Here is a 17,634-nt window from a genome sequence, read left to right as displayed (position 1 = left end):
ATCTGCAGCTCTTTTCTCTCAGTGTGTGCCTTGCCCTTTCTTTTTACTCGAGGTGCCTAGTCTCAGATATTTGCATCGCCCCACTCACCCACCCACACACCTCTTTTTGGCTTTTATCATTGTGTCTGCTCTGAAATTTCTAAGGGTCTGCTCTTTGTTTCTATTGGGGGAACTGCTGGGAGGGAGCGATCTAATTTTCTTCTGTTATTAATGGAGAGCTCAGTTCTCCAAGCCCTGCTTATTAAGCAGTTCATCTTTTACTGGCTGATTGGAAATAGAAGGTTTATTAGAGACGCAACTGTAATATCGATGGCTCTCCCCTGGGTGGCGAATCTATTCTTCTTCCTTCGCACGGTGCCCCACTGCTGGTAATTACCCTTTGTCGTTGGGCAGGGTTTATAAAAAGGATGGTAAACCTGACTTGGTTGAGTAGTAGGTACCCATTGAGGAGAATGAATATTATTCTTAAAGGATTACAGAATAGGAACACTCTATGGTTAAATAACAAAAGGTGTATAAACCCATAAAGCAAAAGCTCGAGTACGCAAGTTTCTCTACAAACTGCGTGGACACACACAGACAGACTCTGCAGTAGGTGACCACACGCAGGCGCAAGCGCTCTGAGGGGTTTGCACTGTCTCCCAAAAAGAAGCTATTTGTAGCTCTACCTGGGACCTGCGAACATGGTTCTGCTTGGAAGTAGTCTTTGAAGATGTTACCAGGCGACGTGAGTTCAGCTTAGAATGAGACAGACCCCCATCCAATCTAACGGACGGCCGTAGAAAGAGAAGAGAGGAGACACGATGACAAGCAGAGAGAGACACAGGCCATGGGAGGATGGAGGCAGAGATGGGCATTCTGCTGTCACAAGCCCAGGAACTGCTGGTACCACTGGACTTTGGCAGAGACAGCATGGTCCTGACGCCACCTTGATGCCAGGCTTCTAGCCTCCCAACGGAGGGAAGGAAGTCTGGCATTTGTTTTGTTTTTAAATTAAAAGATCCTTTTCTTGGGTGCGCCCACAACACTGATAACAACTCAGACATCAATTGTATCCAACATTTGTCCATATGTTGCCATCATTCTTTTCTAGACACTTGCTTTCTACTGAGCTCTTGGTATCAGTTCCTCTTTTTTCCCTCCCTCCCCGCCCCCACCCTCGTGACTGCTTGATAAATCACAGATGATGAGTTTTTTCTATCTTACACTGACCGCTGTCTCCCTTCCCCCACGGTTTCTGTTGTTCATCCCCCTGGGGGTGGGGGTGGTTGTGTGTTGATTATTGCAATCAGTGCCCTTCCTCCCCTCCTCTCCCGACTTTCCCCTGCCCTCCTGGTATCCCAGCTCCCATTCCTGTTCTTGGACAACTTCACCGCCTGCGCTGTTTGTTTCAGCGACGACTTACCTGGTTGACCTGAGCAACGAGCAGGCCATGTCGCTCACCATCGCCCTGCGGTCGGACAAGAAGGGCCGCCGGTTTGTCCCCGGCTGCTTCGTGTGCCTGGTGTCCCCGCGGACCTGCAGCACCAACCTGACCCTGACTTCCGGCTCCAAGCACAAGATCTCCTTCCTCTGTGACAACCTGACCCGCCTGTGGATGACGGCGGAGAAAACCATAAGTAGGTCCCCCGGAGTACCCTTCCCCTCTGGAGACAGTCTCCTCCCTACCCCACCCCACCCCACAGGTGTGGTTCACTAGGTCCAGTGTCAGGAGGGTCATCAGAAATGTCCACCCACTGTGCAGGGAGCCTGAGAGGCAGAGGTGAAGACACACACACACACACACACACATACACACACACACACACACACACACACATGTTCTAGACTCAGGCAGCCCTCGACGGACAGAGGTCCCCATACCATGCTTTCCCATGCCTAGGTCCAGCCTTCCACACTCACCGTCCGTCTTCTCTCACATGGCACTGACAGGCTTGAGGTCAGGCGTGGGAGGCTTGAGCCACATGTCTCCTAGACACCCCTCGCTGTGCAGGATGTGTCCCCAGTACCCCGTGAAAGGCTACCCTCTTGGTTTGAACACAATCGTATCATCATCCATGGGGGGCCCTCCTCATTTTTCAGACCTCCCCCAGCCAGGAGGGGTGCACTCCTTCCTCGGGGCAGCTTTGGTACGAAGTCTTGCAGTGTCTGTCAGTGGGTGAATAAATGAATCAAGGGCTGCAAAAACCAGCATTCATCACCCTGCTAGACTGACCCCCTCCCCCCCAGCCTGCTCTCTGACACAAGGGCTCTTAGAGTTCCCACGTAGCAGAGCAGAACTGTGGGTTAAGCGCCCCCTCCCCCCAGTCCCCTTCACTGCTCCCACCACTAGACAGAGCTGCCTCCTGAAGCGGATCTGTCTGCCCGTTTCGTAAACACTGAAATTAGGGGAGGACGCCCTGGGGGGGAGATCCGAGTGGTTAATGGGACCGAGTACTCACCAGCCAGGGTGCCCCAGAAGAAAGATGTGGCGCTCTCCTTCAGGGACCCACTGGAAACCTGATGGCGTCATGGCGGTGGATAGTGGTGGGACACTGGGTCGCACATTATCGGTGTCATAGAATTGTACATGTGAGACCTTGTTGGATCGGTAAATATCTTGTTGTACGTTCCGATGCTACCACAATAGAAAGGAAGAAGGCAGAGAGGAGAGAGGGAGGAGAGGAAAGGCAGGCAAGCCTTTCGGAGCACGGATCTGCACAGCCGGTCACTGTGAGCCAGAGTCCATGCTGTAACATGTGCTCTGGTTTCCCTGGGAGCGTGCTGCAGGGAAAGCCAGAAAGGGGGCAGGAAGGAGCTGGGCGGTGGAGGAGAGACGAGACCAAAGGGAAGCAGCCAGATGTCCAGCCTGGGCCAGCTCGGGAGGATGGCTTCTCCTCTTCCCAGGGGTACCAGGATTTTCTTTCTTCCAGGCTGCACCGACCATCGGTACTGCTACAGGAAGTCCTACCCTCTCCAGGTGCCTGAGCACATCCTCCAGCTGCCCGTGGACCTGCACAGCTTCTCCTGGAAGCTGCTGGTCCCCAAGGACAAGCTCAGCATGGCGCTGGTGCCTGCCCAGAAGCTGCAGCAGTCCACCAACGAGAAGTTCTGCAACACCAGCTTCAGCTACCTGGTGGCCAGCGCTGTCCCCGACCAGGACCTCTACTTCGGAGCCTTCTGCCCTGGGGGCTCCATTGAGCAGATCCAGGTGAAGCAGAACACCTCTGTGACCTTTCGCACCTTCAAGCCCAGCTTCCGCCAGGAGGTCTCCAGGCAGGGCCTGACCGTGTTCTTCATACCTTATTTCAGAGGTAAGGGGGCTTCTCACTCTCCCTCCACCTTCCTGCCCCCTTGGGCTTCCTCCTGTGGATGGTCAAGTCTTTGTAGCTCCATGCTCGCCTTGAGGACAAGAAGGGACGGCAAAGCCCGGTGGAGGGAACTCCTGGGAGAATTTTCTTACCTAAGGAGTCGGACGTGGTTGTTTTGAGGTGGAATGGTGGGGTGGAAGGGAGTTCTCATAATAAACCTTGGGAAACAACTGGGTTCTTATTGAACTGGGGGTTCTCTGTCAGAAGCTGTATGACGTCTTCACCTTGGCTGCTTCCCCCTGAGCCTTCCATGGAAAATTCCAGGCATTAGCCACGGGGAAGATGCTTCTGACAGTGGGAGTGATGGGTGGTAGGCAGCAGAACAAATAATCAGGGTCAGGTCTTTTTTTGGAAGCAGGCAGAATAGACATGAGCACGAACTGAACATTCCAGAGTGCCGAGTATGTAACATAAAAAAATACGCTCAGGCAGACATTTTTATGATTCTTTACAATTCAAAGTGCGCAGCGGAGAGCCCGGAGACAGACTTACAGCAGGGAGGAGAGGGGCATTGGCCTCATGGATACTGAAGGTCCTGTTCTCCAACCTGACGGGCCTGCAGTATTTTAAAGCAGTAAAGGTTGTCTACCTAGCTCACGGCCGTGGCATAAATATGGTCTGTTTTAACAACCACGGTCCTCATTACCATTTACGAAAAGGTCCGTGGGGCTAGCAACCATTTTTAAAGTCAGCCAAGACCTCCCCCATGCTTGTCCCTGGAGGCATGCGTGGGAGGGAGGACCATCTTTGGCTGTAAGACGAAGGTCGGTCCAGGCTGCCTGACATCTCTGAGGTTACCTGAAAACTCCGCTGAGGAGCCTCTGACACTCAAGCCTATTCTCTTCCATGCGGACCATGGGCTTGCTAGGTCCCCGCAAGGTATCGCATGGGTTCCTTGAAGTGTCAGCAGCCTCTTCAGTGGGGTGACTCCAGAACTCCCCCCAGAACCATGAGTTAGCTTGAATCCATGACACAGAAATCAATATAGGAATCCATCACTCTACCACGCAGCGGGGACCTCCGATGACTGCTTACCATGTTTCTGAGAGGAAGGTCTGAGGTGGCCATTGGTTTGGCCAACTGACCCATTGAGCATTTGCCTGTTGGTTTGGCTCTTTCCAAAAGATCTGACCACCTGACTGAGCCTGTCATTTGGCCCTGACCAACATGGTAGCCATTCGCCACACGTGACCATTGAAATGTAAAATTATACACATGCAAGTCAAGTCCAACCGATAGAGATATCTCTTCAGTCACAGTGGACACATTTCAAGCAGTCCATGAATACATGGGGCCAGGCTGCCAGAGTGCCTTTCCGTCACCACAGAATGACTTAGCGGTCAGCACTGGTCTAGAGAGTTAAACGTTGTCTCCGCCATGACCGCTGGCTCCCTTCCTGTTGCTGTGCACGTGACAGAATCTCTGGATTTCCTCCCCTTTGCTGCAGAGGACGGGATCTTCACCGTGACCCCGGACACAAAAAGCAAGGTGTACTTGAGGACCCCTACCTGGAACTGGGGTCTGCCGCCCCTCACCTCAGTGTCCTGGAACATCAGCGTGCCAAAGAACCAGGTGGCCTGCCTGACCTTCCTGAAGGAGCGGACCGGCGTGGTCTGCCAGACGGGACGCGCATTCATGATCATCCAGGAGCAGCGGGCCCACGCCGAGGAGATCTTCAACCTGGAGGACGAGGTGCTCCCAAAGCCGAGCTTCCGCCACCACAGCTTCTGGGTCAACATCTCCAACTGCAGCCCTGTGAGCGGCAAGCAGTTTGAACTGCAGTTCTGGGTGACGCTCACGCCAAGGAAGACAGGTAACGGCATTCCCGGCCTTGCAGGGATGGGGGCTGACGGCAAATTGGGCACATGAAGGAGTGAGGTTGGAATGGGAGTCAGAAGACTCAGATTTTCAACTGCCCCTGAATCTGTCCGCTATCTTCGCATCCCTAATGCTGCATAACTGACCATCTCAGAACGTGTTGTTAAGTACGTGGGGTTGGTTTTCAACTCAGAGGCCCCCCCCCCCCCCGCACCATGACAGAGTAGAACTACCCCTGTAGGATTTTCCTGGCTGCGTTGGACTGCGATCCAAAGGGCCGGCAGTTCAAAACCCCCAGCAGCTCCTTCGGAGAAAGACTGGGCTTTCTACTCCTGTCAACGGTTACAGTCTTGTAAGCCCACAGGGGTTCTCTGGGAGTCAGCATCGACTCAGTGACAGTGAGTTTGGTTTGAGTTTTGAGAAATGTACGGAAGCAGGACACTGGTCGTTCCTTCTCCTGGGCAGCAGCTGGGTGGATTCAAACCCCTGGTCTTTGAGTTTAATAGTGCCAGAGTGAGCAATGATAGCTCAAAAGCTATCCATGATTGTCTGCACGTTGGCTGGGCAGTTCTGCCCTGCACTGGGCTTACCAGGGCCCACCTACACACCCGTCAGCAGCTGTAGCTGTCAGCACCTAGCTGTCAGGCCAGGTGACTTCTCTGATCTTGACTGGACACTCTCAGGAGTCCTGGGTCCAGTCAAGGTCAACAGAGACAACTGGCCTGACTTGACTCTCTTCTGTATGGCCTCTTATTCTCAGGTGTGTTCTCGTAGCAAACCAGGGAGGGCCAGGAGAGAAAGGAGACATCCAAGAGTTCTTCATGTTTACTTGGAGTGATCCGTCACCACTTCTACCACATTCTTCTGGCCGAAGGAAGTCATGTGGCCAAGCCTCATGACAGGGGCTGGCAATAGAGTCCACCTCTTAATGGGAGGAGCAGGGAAAAGACTTGACTCAGGGAGCAGGGAGAATGAGGACATGTTTGTAGTCAGTCCACCATGGTGCTCAGCAGCTGTGTCTTTATAGCTCTATGATCTTGCTTCCTCCTCTCTAGTGGGTACGTGCTCCTAACTGCCTCATGAAAGTGCTGGGGGGCTTCTGGCTTGGCGATGGAAATGTTGGGGACTGGAAAGCAAGGATGGCATGGATACTTGTTGCTGGGATTGATTCCCACCCTACCCCCCATAGTCCCACTAGAATACTGATCTGTGAAATGCCCTCCGCAGAGAATGAGGAGTTGGCCTATAGCCTTGACGGTTCAGGAGCCAGGGAAGACTTTGAAGCAAGGGGAAAGGCCATATTTGGAGACAATCTGCTGCAAGGGCTTCTTTGATTAACCCCCTAAGTCCCTTCCTCTCCCTCCCACACGCGATTTGCACATGTGCTGCTACAGTCCCTGGGGTGGCCATCTTTACTGCATGATGGCCAAGGGGCATCAGAGTGTTGGAACCAGGGACTGTGGGGATTCTCTCCGCAGGACCTCCCCTCTCTGGCAGCTTGGAGCGCCACCTTAACACAGGTGCCTGTAGCTGTGGGGCACCCAAAGCCACAAGGGGTAAAGCTCTCCCTCACTCTCAACTAGTTCCTAGGCTTTCTTCTCTTACACATAGTTTCTGTCTTCTTGTCTTATTTCTGTGTTCACTCGGTCTCACGTTTTGTTGTCTTGGAGACAAGCAAGAGATTCTAAATCTCTGTTTGGCGTAGTGCTCTCTCTCTCTCTCTCTCTCTCTCTCTCTCTCTCTCTCTCTCTCTCTCTCTCATCCCCTTACCCGTTCTAACCCATGCAGGAGCAGGACAACACATGCAAACCCTCCTCCTAACGCCTCACGTCTTACTGTTCACTCCCTCCTGCTTTTCTCTGCTCCTCTCTTCTCCACAACAGGCCGAAGCCCCTAAGAAACAGCTGGTTCATGCCAGGAGTAGTCTTTGGAGTAGGTCTGGTTGGTTCTCACCCCCACCCATGATGTCCCCCCAGTTTGTTTCAGCTATCTCTTGCTGCGTAATAAACTACTCTGAGACACAGTGGCTTTCAGACAATTAAAACTCCGTTGATTCACATTCCCTGGGGGAAGAATTCAGACAAGACCCAGCAGGGTGACTTGTATCTGCTCCAGGTTATCTGGGTCCCCAGCCAGGTATCTGAAACAGAGGGAGACTGGCTAGGATGGTTCAGCTGAGGCCACGCCCAGGGTCTGGGTGCTCACGTCTCAGCAGGGCCCCTCGTTCTTTCCCCACCTAGGGAGCCTCTACCTGGCTAGCATGGGCTTCCTCACAACCTGGCGGTCTCGGCAGAGTCAGGTGTTTTGGGAAGGATGAGAGGCTAGGCCCGAATCACCACATCCTAGTGGGCAGTCCAGCCTGGAGAGGGAGGACATAGACGGCTCTTCTGGGAGAGGCAGTCTACGAGAGCCGGGAGAAGTGGAACTGACGGCTGCCGTCTTGGGGGACAGTGGACTGCAAGTTCCCCTTTGCCTTATCCCCTAAATCCCTCTCTCCCTCGTGTCTCTGCTCACAGATCTGACTGTGGTCCTCATCGCGGCCGTGGGAGGCGGGGCCCTACTGCTGTCTGCCATCGGATTCATCATTTGCTGCGTGAGAAAGAAGTAGGTGGAATTCCTCAAAACTTCCTTCGGGATTTCGTGTCTCCCCCACTCTAAGCCGAGCAGATGTAGCATTCCTTTTCCACGCGGTCTCCTTGCTTTTCCCTCATCCCTCAGTGGCCCGCATTGACTCATGTTGCCAGAGAAGAGTTGTGCTTTGAGGAGTGGGGCGGGAGGGAAACCCTGATTTAAGGGGAAAACATGTTATGGCGGGTTTTGGGGTTTTTTTGCCTTATTTTTGGCTGTGCCTCAGCACACGTTCCCTGTGAATCACTGACGGCGTGCTCATTGGACGGTGATGGTGGAACGGAGTCATCCGGGCAGGAACGTGCTCACACAGGCCACACTCGCTGCCCCCACCCCAAGCCACTCCCCGGGACACCCTGAGGGGAAACAAAGCCAGGTCACCCTCACCATGTTCTCCTCCACTTCCTTAAGCAAACCATCTGTCACCTGGCTTGTTTATTCCTTTGCAGACAAGCACCCAAAAAACCAGCCCCCCAGGCTGAGAGGGCAGGAGGCCCAGGTCACTGGCCCCACCTTACCTCCCAGCTCCTCAGGACACGGCTTTTGTTTTGTGGCCCGAACATGTTGACCTTTTGAGACACTGTCCCATGAAAGTCATGGTGGGAGTGGGGTGGGGTAGTGGATTGGTTTTCCTTAGCATGACTCAGCGTTCCCAAAAAACAAAAGGTGTGGGGGTGGAGGGAGAAAACACTACTGGTTCCGTTACCTAGAACCCTGAACAGACAACAGCCTCGTCTATTTCTGCCACTGGGCTGCCTGCAGGCTTCCGCTGATGAGACAGGCCCGGCGCACAGCAGACGCAGGGAGCAGGATTTGGAACTGAGTCCATGAACTGGGGCTGCGCCTGGGTCACACGCCAAGCAGAAAGGATTTCTCTTAAAGCTCATTTGATAGTTTCCCTCGGGATTTTCTCATCAGGGTTGCCCCCAGATGGGAAAGCGTGAGCACCCACACAGGGTCTGGCCTCCCTCCGCATGGGTGTGTGTGTGTGTGTTGGGGGGAGTGGGGGGTAGTGGAAATTCATCTCTGAACTGGCTCAGTCCTGGCCTGAGTGAGCGGGCAAGGTCATAGGTTTGCACAAGGCCCTTGGGGAACTGGAGTGGGAGATGGGAGGAGTCTTGGGGTGAGAATGAAGCGGAGCAACACCATCACACTTGTTCCTGAAACATAGGAGAGGGCTGTGAAGCATTTGTGGCAAAAACAGAGAGAAAGGCAATGGAATATTCCACACGTTTGCAAAATCTCTTCCAAGAACCAGAAGGTCTCCCAGGCACGGAGTACTGTGCTTGGTGCTGGAGAGCCAACCAGGAGCAAGACCCGGGCTCTTCTAGTGTGGAGCTCCCGTCTATAGGGATGGAGTGGAAAGTGAGGCAGGCGCCCAGTTGGCCTCAGGGCAGCGGAGCGGGAAGGGACATGCCAAGCTTGGTGGGAGCATCCAGGAGGGGGTGTCCATTTCCAGGTGTCAGGAAGGAGCTGTGAAGCCCATCACCCTGGCCAGGGCTGCAGTGTTAAAACCTCAATGTACTAGACTAATTTTTATCTCAAAAAAGAAGAAGAAATTAAAAAAAAAAGAAGAGGAGGAAGAAGAAGAACACCTACTACAGGGATCCTGTTCACAGTTAGTGAACCGACAGCCTGTATATGAGATAGCCCATTATGCTAATGGAGATAATGTTCCCCGCTTGAATTTCCCCCAGAGGTGTTTTTCCATGCAGTGGGTGCTGATGGCCGCCCGTGTCGAATGACCAAAGAACATGAACGACTAACGTGAATGGTCTTAATGAGGAACCCGGGCACCACAGCCTGAAGTTTGTCATTAGCTCTTCCTGTTGCTGGAAGGGACTGCTGAGGGGCTCCATGTCCCTCTGTTCATGCCCTCCCCCCAAACGAACTGAAAACTAAGCCACACCTACCCTCCCGAGTCTTCTACATAAGCGTTGATAATCCAGGCGGCCGGAGCGCTTACCGATGTCAACGATGTCAACGAAGAAGCCAAGCCCTCTGCTCAGGGAAGCGCCCTGAGAGCCTCAGAAGGCTGATGTGGTCGCAGCGAGCCTGATGGGTTTAGACACAACGAAAGGGGGCAAAGTGTCCTCACGCTGCTCCACCATTGGTCACCGCGTAGCTGACTCCACCATCTAATGTGAGCGTAAAACTAGCCCAACCCATTGCTGATGAGTCGATTATGACCCATTGTAACCCTATAGGACAGAGTAGGAACCCCCCCCACACACACACACACACCTCCATAGGGGTTCCAAAGCTGTAATCTATACGGAAGCAGACGGCCCTGTCTTTTTTCCCCACAGAGCGGCTGGTGGCCTCCATCTACCGACTTTGGTTAGCAGCGGGGCACTTAAGCTCTGCGCCACTAGGGTCTCTTCATTCGAGCACAGATCATCGCGCTAAGCCATTCTCTTCCAACTGGGATCTCCGTTGGCTTTGTTTTTGTTTTCACCTTAAAAACTGGAGGTCAAACACTGGGCCCTTCTGAATGCCCAAGAGCACCACAAGGTCGGCGGTTCAAACCCACCAGGCCCTTCAAGGAAGGAAGACGTGGCGTTCTGCTTTTGTAAAACTGACAGCCTTGGGCACCCTGCCGTGCTGTTCTGTGCTGCCCGATGGAGTGGCCACGAGTCAGAATCGTCTCCACGAGGACAGGTTTCTGAGGACAGTGGTCTCCAAGGCTACACTGGTGGAAGGGATAAGTTGGGAAGCCTAAGTGGTTGTTTGTGGAGTGGACTGGAGTCAGCTCCTCATCATGGTGGCCCCGTCCGGTGCCATCTCGGTGATCACCAGCATGTATGAGCCCCTGGGTTATGGACAGGCTGTGCCTCTTAGACGCTTTCCTTCCTGACTGTCTCTCTCATTCCTTTTCACCCACTAGGAAAAAGGATGTGAACAAGGGCCCGGTGGTAGGTATCTACAATGGCAATATCAATACCCAGATGCCAAAACCGCAGAAAAAGTTCCAGAAGGGACGAAAGGACAATGACTCCCACGTGTATGCCGTCATCGACGACACCATGGTGTACGGCCATCTGCTACAGGAACCCAACGGGTCCTTCCACCAGCCCGAGGTGGACACTTACCGGCCCTTCCAGGGCCCCATGGGGTCTCCTCCTTCCCCACCCCCCACATGCTCCAGGGCCCCGACTGCAAAGTTGGCCGAGGAGAAGCCCCCCACTTACCCTTCTCCTGAGTCTGTGAGTGAGCCGTACACCTTCTCCTATCCCAACAATGGAGAGATGGGCTGTGGGAACACAGACATCCCCTTGCTAGACATCCAGGGGCCAGCAGACCCGGGGGAATAACTTGGACCAGCCTCAAGCCCTTCGCTGAGATGCATAGAGCGGGACATTGGGACACTCTACAGTGATCCTCGCCAGAAAGCTCAAGGAAGAAGAACCCCAGAGAAGGGAAAACTGGAGGTTGTTCTGGGCACCGCCAACTTCCGATTTCCAAGGGAATGCATCCAGGCTGATGATGAGACGTTGAGAATGACGAACTCTGTTCCGGACACAGTTGTCCCTGTTCGTGTCCTGGTCAACTCGAGTGGTAACGCAGCCCGTAAGGAGAGGAGAGCAGCGGCATGAGTCCCCCAGCCCAGGGCTGCAAGGCCCCCAGATTTGGAATGATGCACAGCAGCTTGTCCCCTTCAATACGACCATCCCAAATCCTGGCAGCCCACCCCTGGTCCCTACGCTCGCTGGGATCCCCTGTATGAAATGGACAATGTGCTTTTTATTATTATTATTTATTCCGTGGTCCTATGTATTTAAGAGGTCAAATGTGAAGCCATGCCGCTTTTGTCACCTGGCTCAGTGACAACGCATGCTGACCGGTTTGGACAGCTGGGACTTTTTGGAGTTCTGCTGACCACTTGATAAAAGATGGGCTTCTCCTTGGGAGTGGGATGACTTGCGGTCTGAGCAGCCAGTAGAGGGTGGGCGGGTCTAGGCGGCACGCCCCACGGCTCCGCTTTGATCAAAGGCATCCTGGTCTCTACCTATGCTGGTTGGTTATCTCCCTGACCAAATCCCAGCGTTCTGTCTTCCTAGAAGCAAGAGACATTCCCTTGAGTTATCATAGGCAGCTCCCCAGCTGTAGCCCTTTCGGCCGGAATTTAGAGAATATCTTCATCTTCTGAAAATGTTTAGAAATATGCCGGAGAGTGGCTACCTGCAGCTGTGGCCGACGGCTGCTTTAGCAAATTACCACCAACCTCATGGCTTAAGCTACTTGGGCGTATAGGTGTGCAGGTCAGAAGTCTGGGATTGGTTCCACGGGGCTGAAATGGAGGTGCACGCCGGGCGGCGTCCCTTCGGAAGCAACACAGTGTTTTCTAGCTTCTCAAAGCTGACGGCATCCCTTGGACTGTGGCCCCTTCCACCTTCTGGTCTAGTTTTTCCTGAGCTGCATCCCGGTGAGCCAGACTCTCCTGCCTCCCTCTCACTTCTCAGCCCTACCCATCTCAAGACCATGGGCTGAATCCCATCTGTGAAGTCCTGTTTGCCATTAGAAGGTGACCCCCCTGCTGCTTCCAGGGATTAGGACACAGACACCTCGGGAGGGGCCAACGTTCCACCTTCCTGCTTCCGTAGCTGCTGTGGAGTCGCGTCTGACTCATGGCAACCCGCTGGACAACACGCCAAGCCACTTCCCTGCCCTGCACCGTCCTCGTGTCCTCCCTGTGCTTGTGAGCTCGTGGTCAGAGTCCCCCATGGGTCTTCCTCAACTCCGCTGAGCCCTCCCTTGACCAGCATGATGTCCCTCCCTGGGGACCAGTTCCTCCTGATGCCATGTCCAAAGTACATGACACAGAACCTCGCCATCCCTTTCCTAAGCATTCGCCTGTCCCCTTTTCCTACAGAAATGTGTGCCTTCTCCTGGCAGAATCCCATGGGGATCCCAGAGACTTCACCAGCTCCTTAACACAAACAGATCCGTGCTCCGAGGAGAGATGGCGCATTGGCCCAGCCCTCTAGTACATTGAATTGGGCATGCCGTCGTTTAAAGAAGTAATTGCTGACATTTGAAAGTTTACGTTTTTTTACATAAAAACCCACATCAGAGAATCTGGCCATCCAGGGGGCCCCCTCTCTCCTGGCAGCAGTTGCCAGATGCTGAGCTGCAGCTCCACCTTTTAGATGGAGCCAGGATTCCCCAGGTCACTCCAGTACCCTCCGCTCCCTGTCACCTCCCACCCTGAGCTGGAGTGCCTTGCAGGGTGGTATTTTGGTTGAAAGGCCATGGAAAGTGCGGGACCCATATTCCTTATTAAATCAGAAGGTAGGCCAGGAGGCTGATGTGCTTCAAGGATCGATTCCCACTCAGCCTGCATATCCTCCCTCATGCCGATGACCAGCCCGGCCCCTGCGGACGTTTGTCATGCATCCCCTGCTCTTCCCTGCTAGTTGACCATGGCATCTCCAGCTGCAGCCTACGATTTTTGAGGTCCGGCCATCTATTTGTAAGGTTGCTTTAAGCAGGTCGCCACACCCTCGGTTCTTTCTAAGCTAGGCCCCTCTCGCATTTCCAGCCAGCATGGCTACAGAGTAGGTCTGGGGTCTCAGGGGTGAGGGGATCTTGGGTGGACAAGGAGCAGGCACCTGGTCGGGATCCCTTGCTGCAGAGGAGAGGAGATGCAGTCCGAAGGTCCAGTCTGAAGTTCACTGTTTCTTTGGTGAAACGGCCTTTAAGAAACAAGCATGCCTCACTGTGCCCCACCAGGGAAGACCTTGGAGTCCCCACCTTGGAGACCCGCTGCCTCAATTGTTGGAGGGCGACTCTGTCTCCGTGGAAAGGGGTTCTGATGCACTGCTGAGCTGCGGGCACTCCCAGACCTCTCGAAGTCTCCCCAGTTTGTCTGGTTGGTTTGCAATAAACTCTCGAGGGCATGGGGGTTTACAATGCCCCTGGTGCTGCCAGGGCTATGTTGGCCTTCCTGCAAGGCTGGCGTCCTGCCCAGCTACCCTGGGCCTCTTGACCGAGGTGCTGCCGAGCCCCTGCCAGGAAGGGCCGGGGCGGGGCTGTGGTTGCCCGCCCTCTGCTGACATGTTGGGTTTGAATCACTCCTTAGGGTCCCAGGCCTCTATTCTCTGGTCAAGGTCTCTGGCAGCTTGCATTCAGCCCAGAAGTGCCCCAGGGCTTCTTGGGGCCAGCTGCCATCGGACACATCCTATCCTTTGCAAGAAAGAATCCCATGTGGTCATGTTAACTGGGTTCCAAACACCAGGCCAAGTTGCTGTCTCTGCCCAAGCTTCCTCCGTGTGGACGCATTCCCTGTGCCTCAGTGAGGGGGCCCAGTGGGGTTCAGCCCTGCCTCTTCCTCCAAGCCTTGTTTGCTGCCACCCAGCCCCTCCCCCACCCCCTTCTCCAGGCACAAACACTTCCTAGTCTGGCGGCCTCCCCAGAATCCACTGCAGACCAGGCAGTTGTGGTCCTTCGAGTTTTCCGAAGTGCATCACCAGGCCTCTCCTGTGAATCGGGAAGCTCTGTCCGACCCTCAGAGGGGTACACAGGCCTCCCTTGGCAGATGGGTGGAGACTGTGCGTGAGGGGCATCGGCCAGGAATCTAACCCAGGTCTCACCCACGGGGGGTGAGAATTCCACCACCAAGCTGCCGATGGTCCCCTCTGCCATCTAAGCACCATGTAGGCAAACTACATCTGGGCCACTGGGAACCAGTGAGGGAGCACAGTGTCTGCTGGGGCCCAGGCAGTGCCCACTCCCATCTGCTGCCACTGTAAGGAAGCCTAGCGCCGGCAGGACAGCGACCTTTGCACAGACAGGGAAGATCTCAACCAGAGGCCAGGGGATCTCGAAAGCCCACTGGACGGAACCTTGGCAAAGGGGTGAGGGCGGGTGGGTGTGGATCTGCAGTGCTTACGGGGTGTAATTTTATTTGTTGTCAATAGAGTTTTTAGTTGATATTTTATTCATTTCTTAATTTTTTTAAATAAATAAATGTACGAGAAAACATTGGTCTCAGCTTGTTCACATGATTTGGCTGCTTGTCTCCCGGTTGGTTCCCCACAGTTCATGCGACCAGCCCATCACGGGCTTAGCGGATGCTGTCTTCTCCGTGCCTGTGGCTTAGGAGCCTGGACACTCTCTCTTTCCATCTGATCCTCTGCCCTGGGGAAACAGACTTGTTTGTTTGTTTGTTTTCAGTCAGGGAATAGAAGAGCCTGGCTACCCCTCATTTTCGTTTCCAGAGTGTGTCCAGGGGGAAGGTGTGGAAGCAGGTCGCCCACAGGTCAACCCAGAAGCCAGTGCGTGTTCTGCTCTGTTGTGCAGAAGAAGCAATGTCCCCACTGTTCCCACCACTCTGACCACCCTGAGCTCCCCCCTCACAAGTCTGGCTTCATAGGCAAGTGACAGCTACCGAAGGCTCTTTCCCTAGAAGGGCCCACCCTTGGTTAAAGGCTGTGTTGTTGCCATTTGAAATTCTTCATAAATGTCCTTAATGTAGTTTGCACTGGGCCTGCAAATTCTGCTGCTGGTACTGATTGGGGCCAGGACAGTTACAATGCCTCCTGACAGAAGAAGCAGCAGGCTCTGAGGTTCAATGATTTGACTAGGCCCTTTAGCAAAGAGACTCATTGTCACTGCCATCGAGTCAGTGCTGTGGGTTTCTGAGCCTGTAACTGCTCACAAGAGTAGAAAGCTCAGGCTTTCTCGGAGCTGCTGGTGGTTTCAAAACGCCAACCATGTGGATCACAGCCCAACGCATAACCACTATACCACCAGGACTTGAGACGGAGCCTAGTCATTCTGTTAATATATAACCAAACCAAAAAGCAAACTCACTGCCATTGAGTCAATTCCAACTCTTTGCGATCCTATAGGACGGAGTAGAACTGCTCCGTAGGGTTTCCGAGACTGTAATTATTTATGAGAGTAGAAAGCCTCATCTTTCTCCTGTGGAGAGACTGGTGGATTTGAACCACTGACCTTGTTATTAGCAAGTCCAAATGGGTAACCAACTAAGCCTCCAAGGATCCTTTCATTAACATATAGGGGGAAGTAAAAAATATCACTACTATACTTACCTGGCAGGGGAGATACCATGATCACAAAGGCAGTTTTCCCAGGGCGAGGCTCATCCATTGCATTTCAGATGTGCTGGCCCCTACGGTTTCCCCAAGTGTGGGAAACTCGACTGCATCATTTGTGGTAGTGGGGGACTGTATTTGTGCTCTCCTCTGGAAAAGAAAAAAATAGATTGCTCCTGAAGTTTCAGTTCATACATGTGTGCGTTTATTCCAAATAAAGCCTGTTTAAACGCGTCTCTGTCATCAGTGAGTAGCTGTAGACAAATTTTTTCAGTAACACACTTGGCCTGTCTTATTAAAAACAAACAAACTTAACCTATAACCCCCTCCCAGGGGGAGGAACAATGGAAAAGTGGGTGAGGGGTGACAGAGGATGATGTAAGATATGAAAATAATAATCTATAACTTATCAAGGGTTTGTGAGGGTGAGTGGGGGAATAAATGGCGAGCTGATATCAGGGGCTCAAGTGGGAAGGTTTGAGAGAAGGCTCAAGAATTTGAAAATGATGATGGCAGCATTTGTGCAAATGTGCTTGACACACTGGATGTATGTATGGATTGTGATAAGAGATGTAAGAGCCCCCATAAAAGTATTTAATTAAAAAAAAAAGAAAAACAAACAAGACTCACTGTCAAGCATCCATTCTGACTCAGCAACTCTAAGGACAGAGTAGAACTGCCCCTGTGGGTTTACAAGACTGTAGCTCTTCCATGGGAGTGCAAAGCCTCATCTTGCTGCCAAGATGCCTTCCCAAAAAGTCCAATCAAAATAGTGGTTGCTCTGGGGATCTTCGGGGATCTTCTCGGGATCTTCCAGTTCAATTGAAGGCAGAGCGGTCAGCTCAAAAGGTGTTGATGACTATCTGGGGGATTCCCAAGGGGTAATCTTGATAGATTTTCTCAAAGGACACAGACCAATCAAAGGAATTATGACAATTGAAAACAGCATTAATGAGTAAAAGGTTAGAAAATTGCACTAAGCAGTGCTTTCCCATCACGCCAATGTCCCTGCTCCTTCTTCAAGGGTACTGAGGGCTGTCCAAGGGGAGTTTTGTTGGGAAACCTCACCACCTTCAGCCCTGCTCATGCCCCTTCATGCTTTTTGCTCCCAACCTCAAAGAACATTGAAAAGGAACACAATTTGAGTCCCTTGAGGAGACCCAAGCTGTCATCTTGACATGGTGTCAATCCACAAGCACTGAATTCTTCAGGAGAGGGTTAAAAGCCCACTCCTTCCACCGGTGAGCTACACTACCTGTGGGCCAAGTCAACCCATGGATCGTGTTGCTAAGGACCTGCTTTGCTAAGCTCCTGAGTTACTGACTATTAGTGATCCACCCTGCTGCTTGCTGCCTGTGGGCAGACTCTGCTTGCCTTGCCCAAAGGAGGACTCTGGCTGTCTGCTTCCTTGACCTTGAACCCAGCAGCCCAGATGAGTTAAAGGACTTCTAGTATATTAACTGTTCGACGGAAGTGAGTTGAACTGAACCCTCTGTACTGCTGTGTTGGACTAATTAGCTGTCATATTGATTCTCGCTGTATAAACCTATCCATATATATATAATCATGTAGCCTGGCTTTATTTCTCTAGAGAACCCTGCCTAACACAGCATTTTCAGTAGCCTCCAATGCATGTGAAAGTAGGACCTTGAGTAAGCAGGATCAAGAAGAGTTGATGCATTTGTAATATGGTGCTAGCAAAGAATATTGAAAGTACCATGGCCTTCCAAAAGGACAAACAAATCTGTCTTGGAAGAAGTAGGGCTAGACTGCTCCTT

At 52.8% G+C, this 17,634-nt stretch overlaps 1 protein-coding gene and 1 non-coding gene across 2 annotated transcripts in view; both read left to right on the top strand.

Annotated features, from left to right (window-relative positions):
- Nucleotides 1-14,653, top strand: part of CDCP1 (CUB domain containing protein 1) — a 58,600-nt gene extending 43,947 nt beyond the window's left edge. Inside the window, exons 5-9 of the mRNA XM_075547220.1 lie at nucleotides 1,395-1,619; nucleotides 2,913-3,293; nucleotides 4,798-5,163; nucleotides 7,685-7,772; nucleotides 10,684-14,653. Coding sequence (XP_075403335.1) covers nucleotides 1,395-1,619; nucleotides 2,913-3,293; nucleotides 4,798-5,163; nucleotides 7,685-7,772; nucleotides 10,684-11,110 — 1,487 coding nt within the window. The 3' untranslated portion in view covers nucleotides 11,111-14,653. The remainder of the gene's footprint in view (nucleotides 1-1,394; nucleotides 1,620-2,912; nucleotides 3,294-4,797; nucleotides 5,164-7,684; nucleotides 7,773-10,683) is intronic.
- A 1,192-nt stretch (nucleotides 14,654-15,845) lies between these two features.
- Nucleotides 15,846-16,009, top strand: LOC142447325 (U1 spliceosomal RNA). Its single transcript, XR_012784066.1, has one exon. It is a non-coding gene; the product is annotated as a U1 spliceosomal RNA (small nuclear RNA).
- The last annotated feature ends 1,625 nt before the right edge of the window (nucleotides 16,010-17,634 follow it).

Source organism: Tenrec ecaudatus, chromosome 4 (assembly GCF_050624435.1).
Source record: "Tenrec ecaudatus isolate mTenEca1 chromosome 4, mTenEca1.hap1, whole genome shotgun sequence".
Classification (NCBI taxonomy): domain Eukaryota; kingdom Metazoa; phylum Chordata; class Mammalia; order Afrosoricida; family Tenrecidae; genus Tenrec; species Tenrec ecaudatus.
Note: the sequence above shows the minus strand (reverse complement) of the source record. Positions and strands in the feature narration are given on the sequence as shown.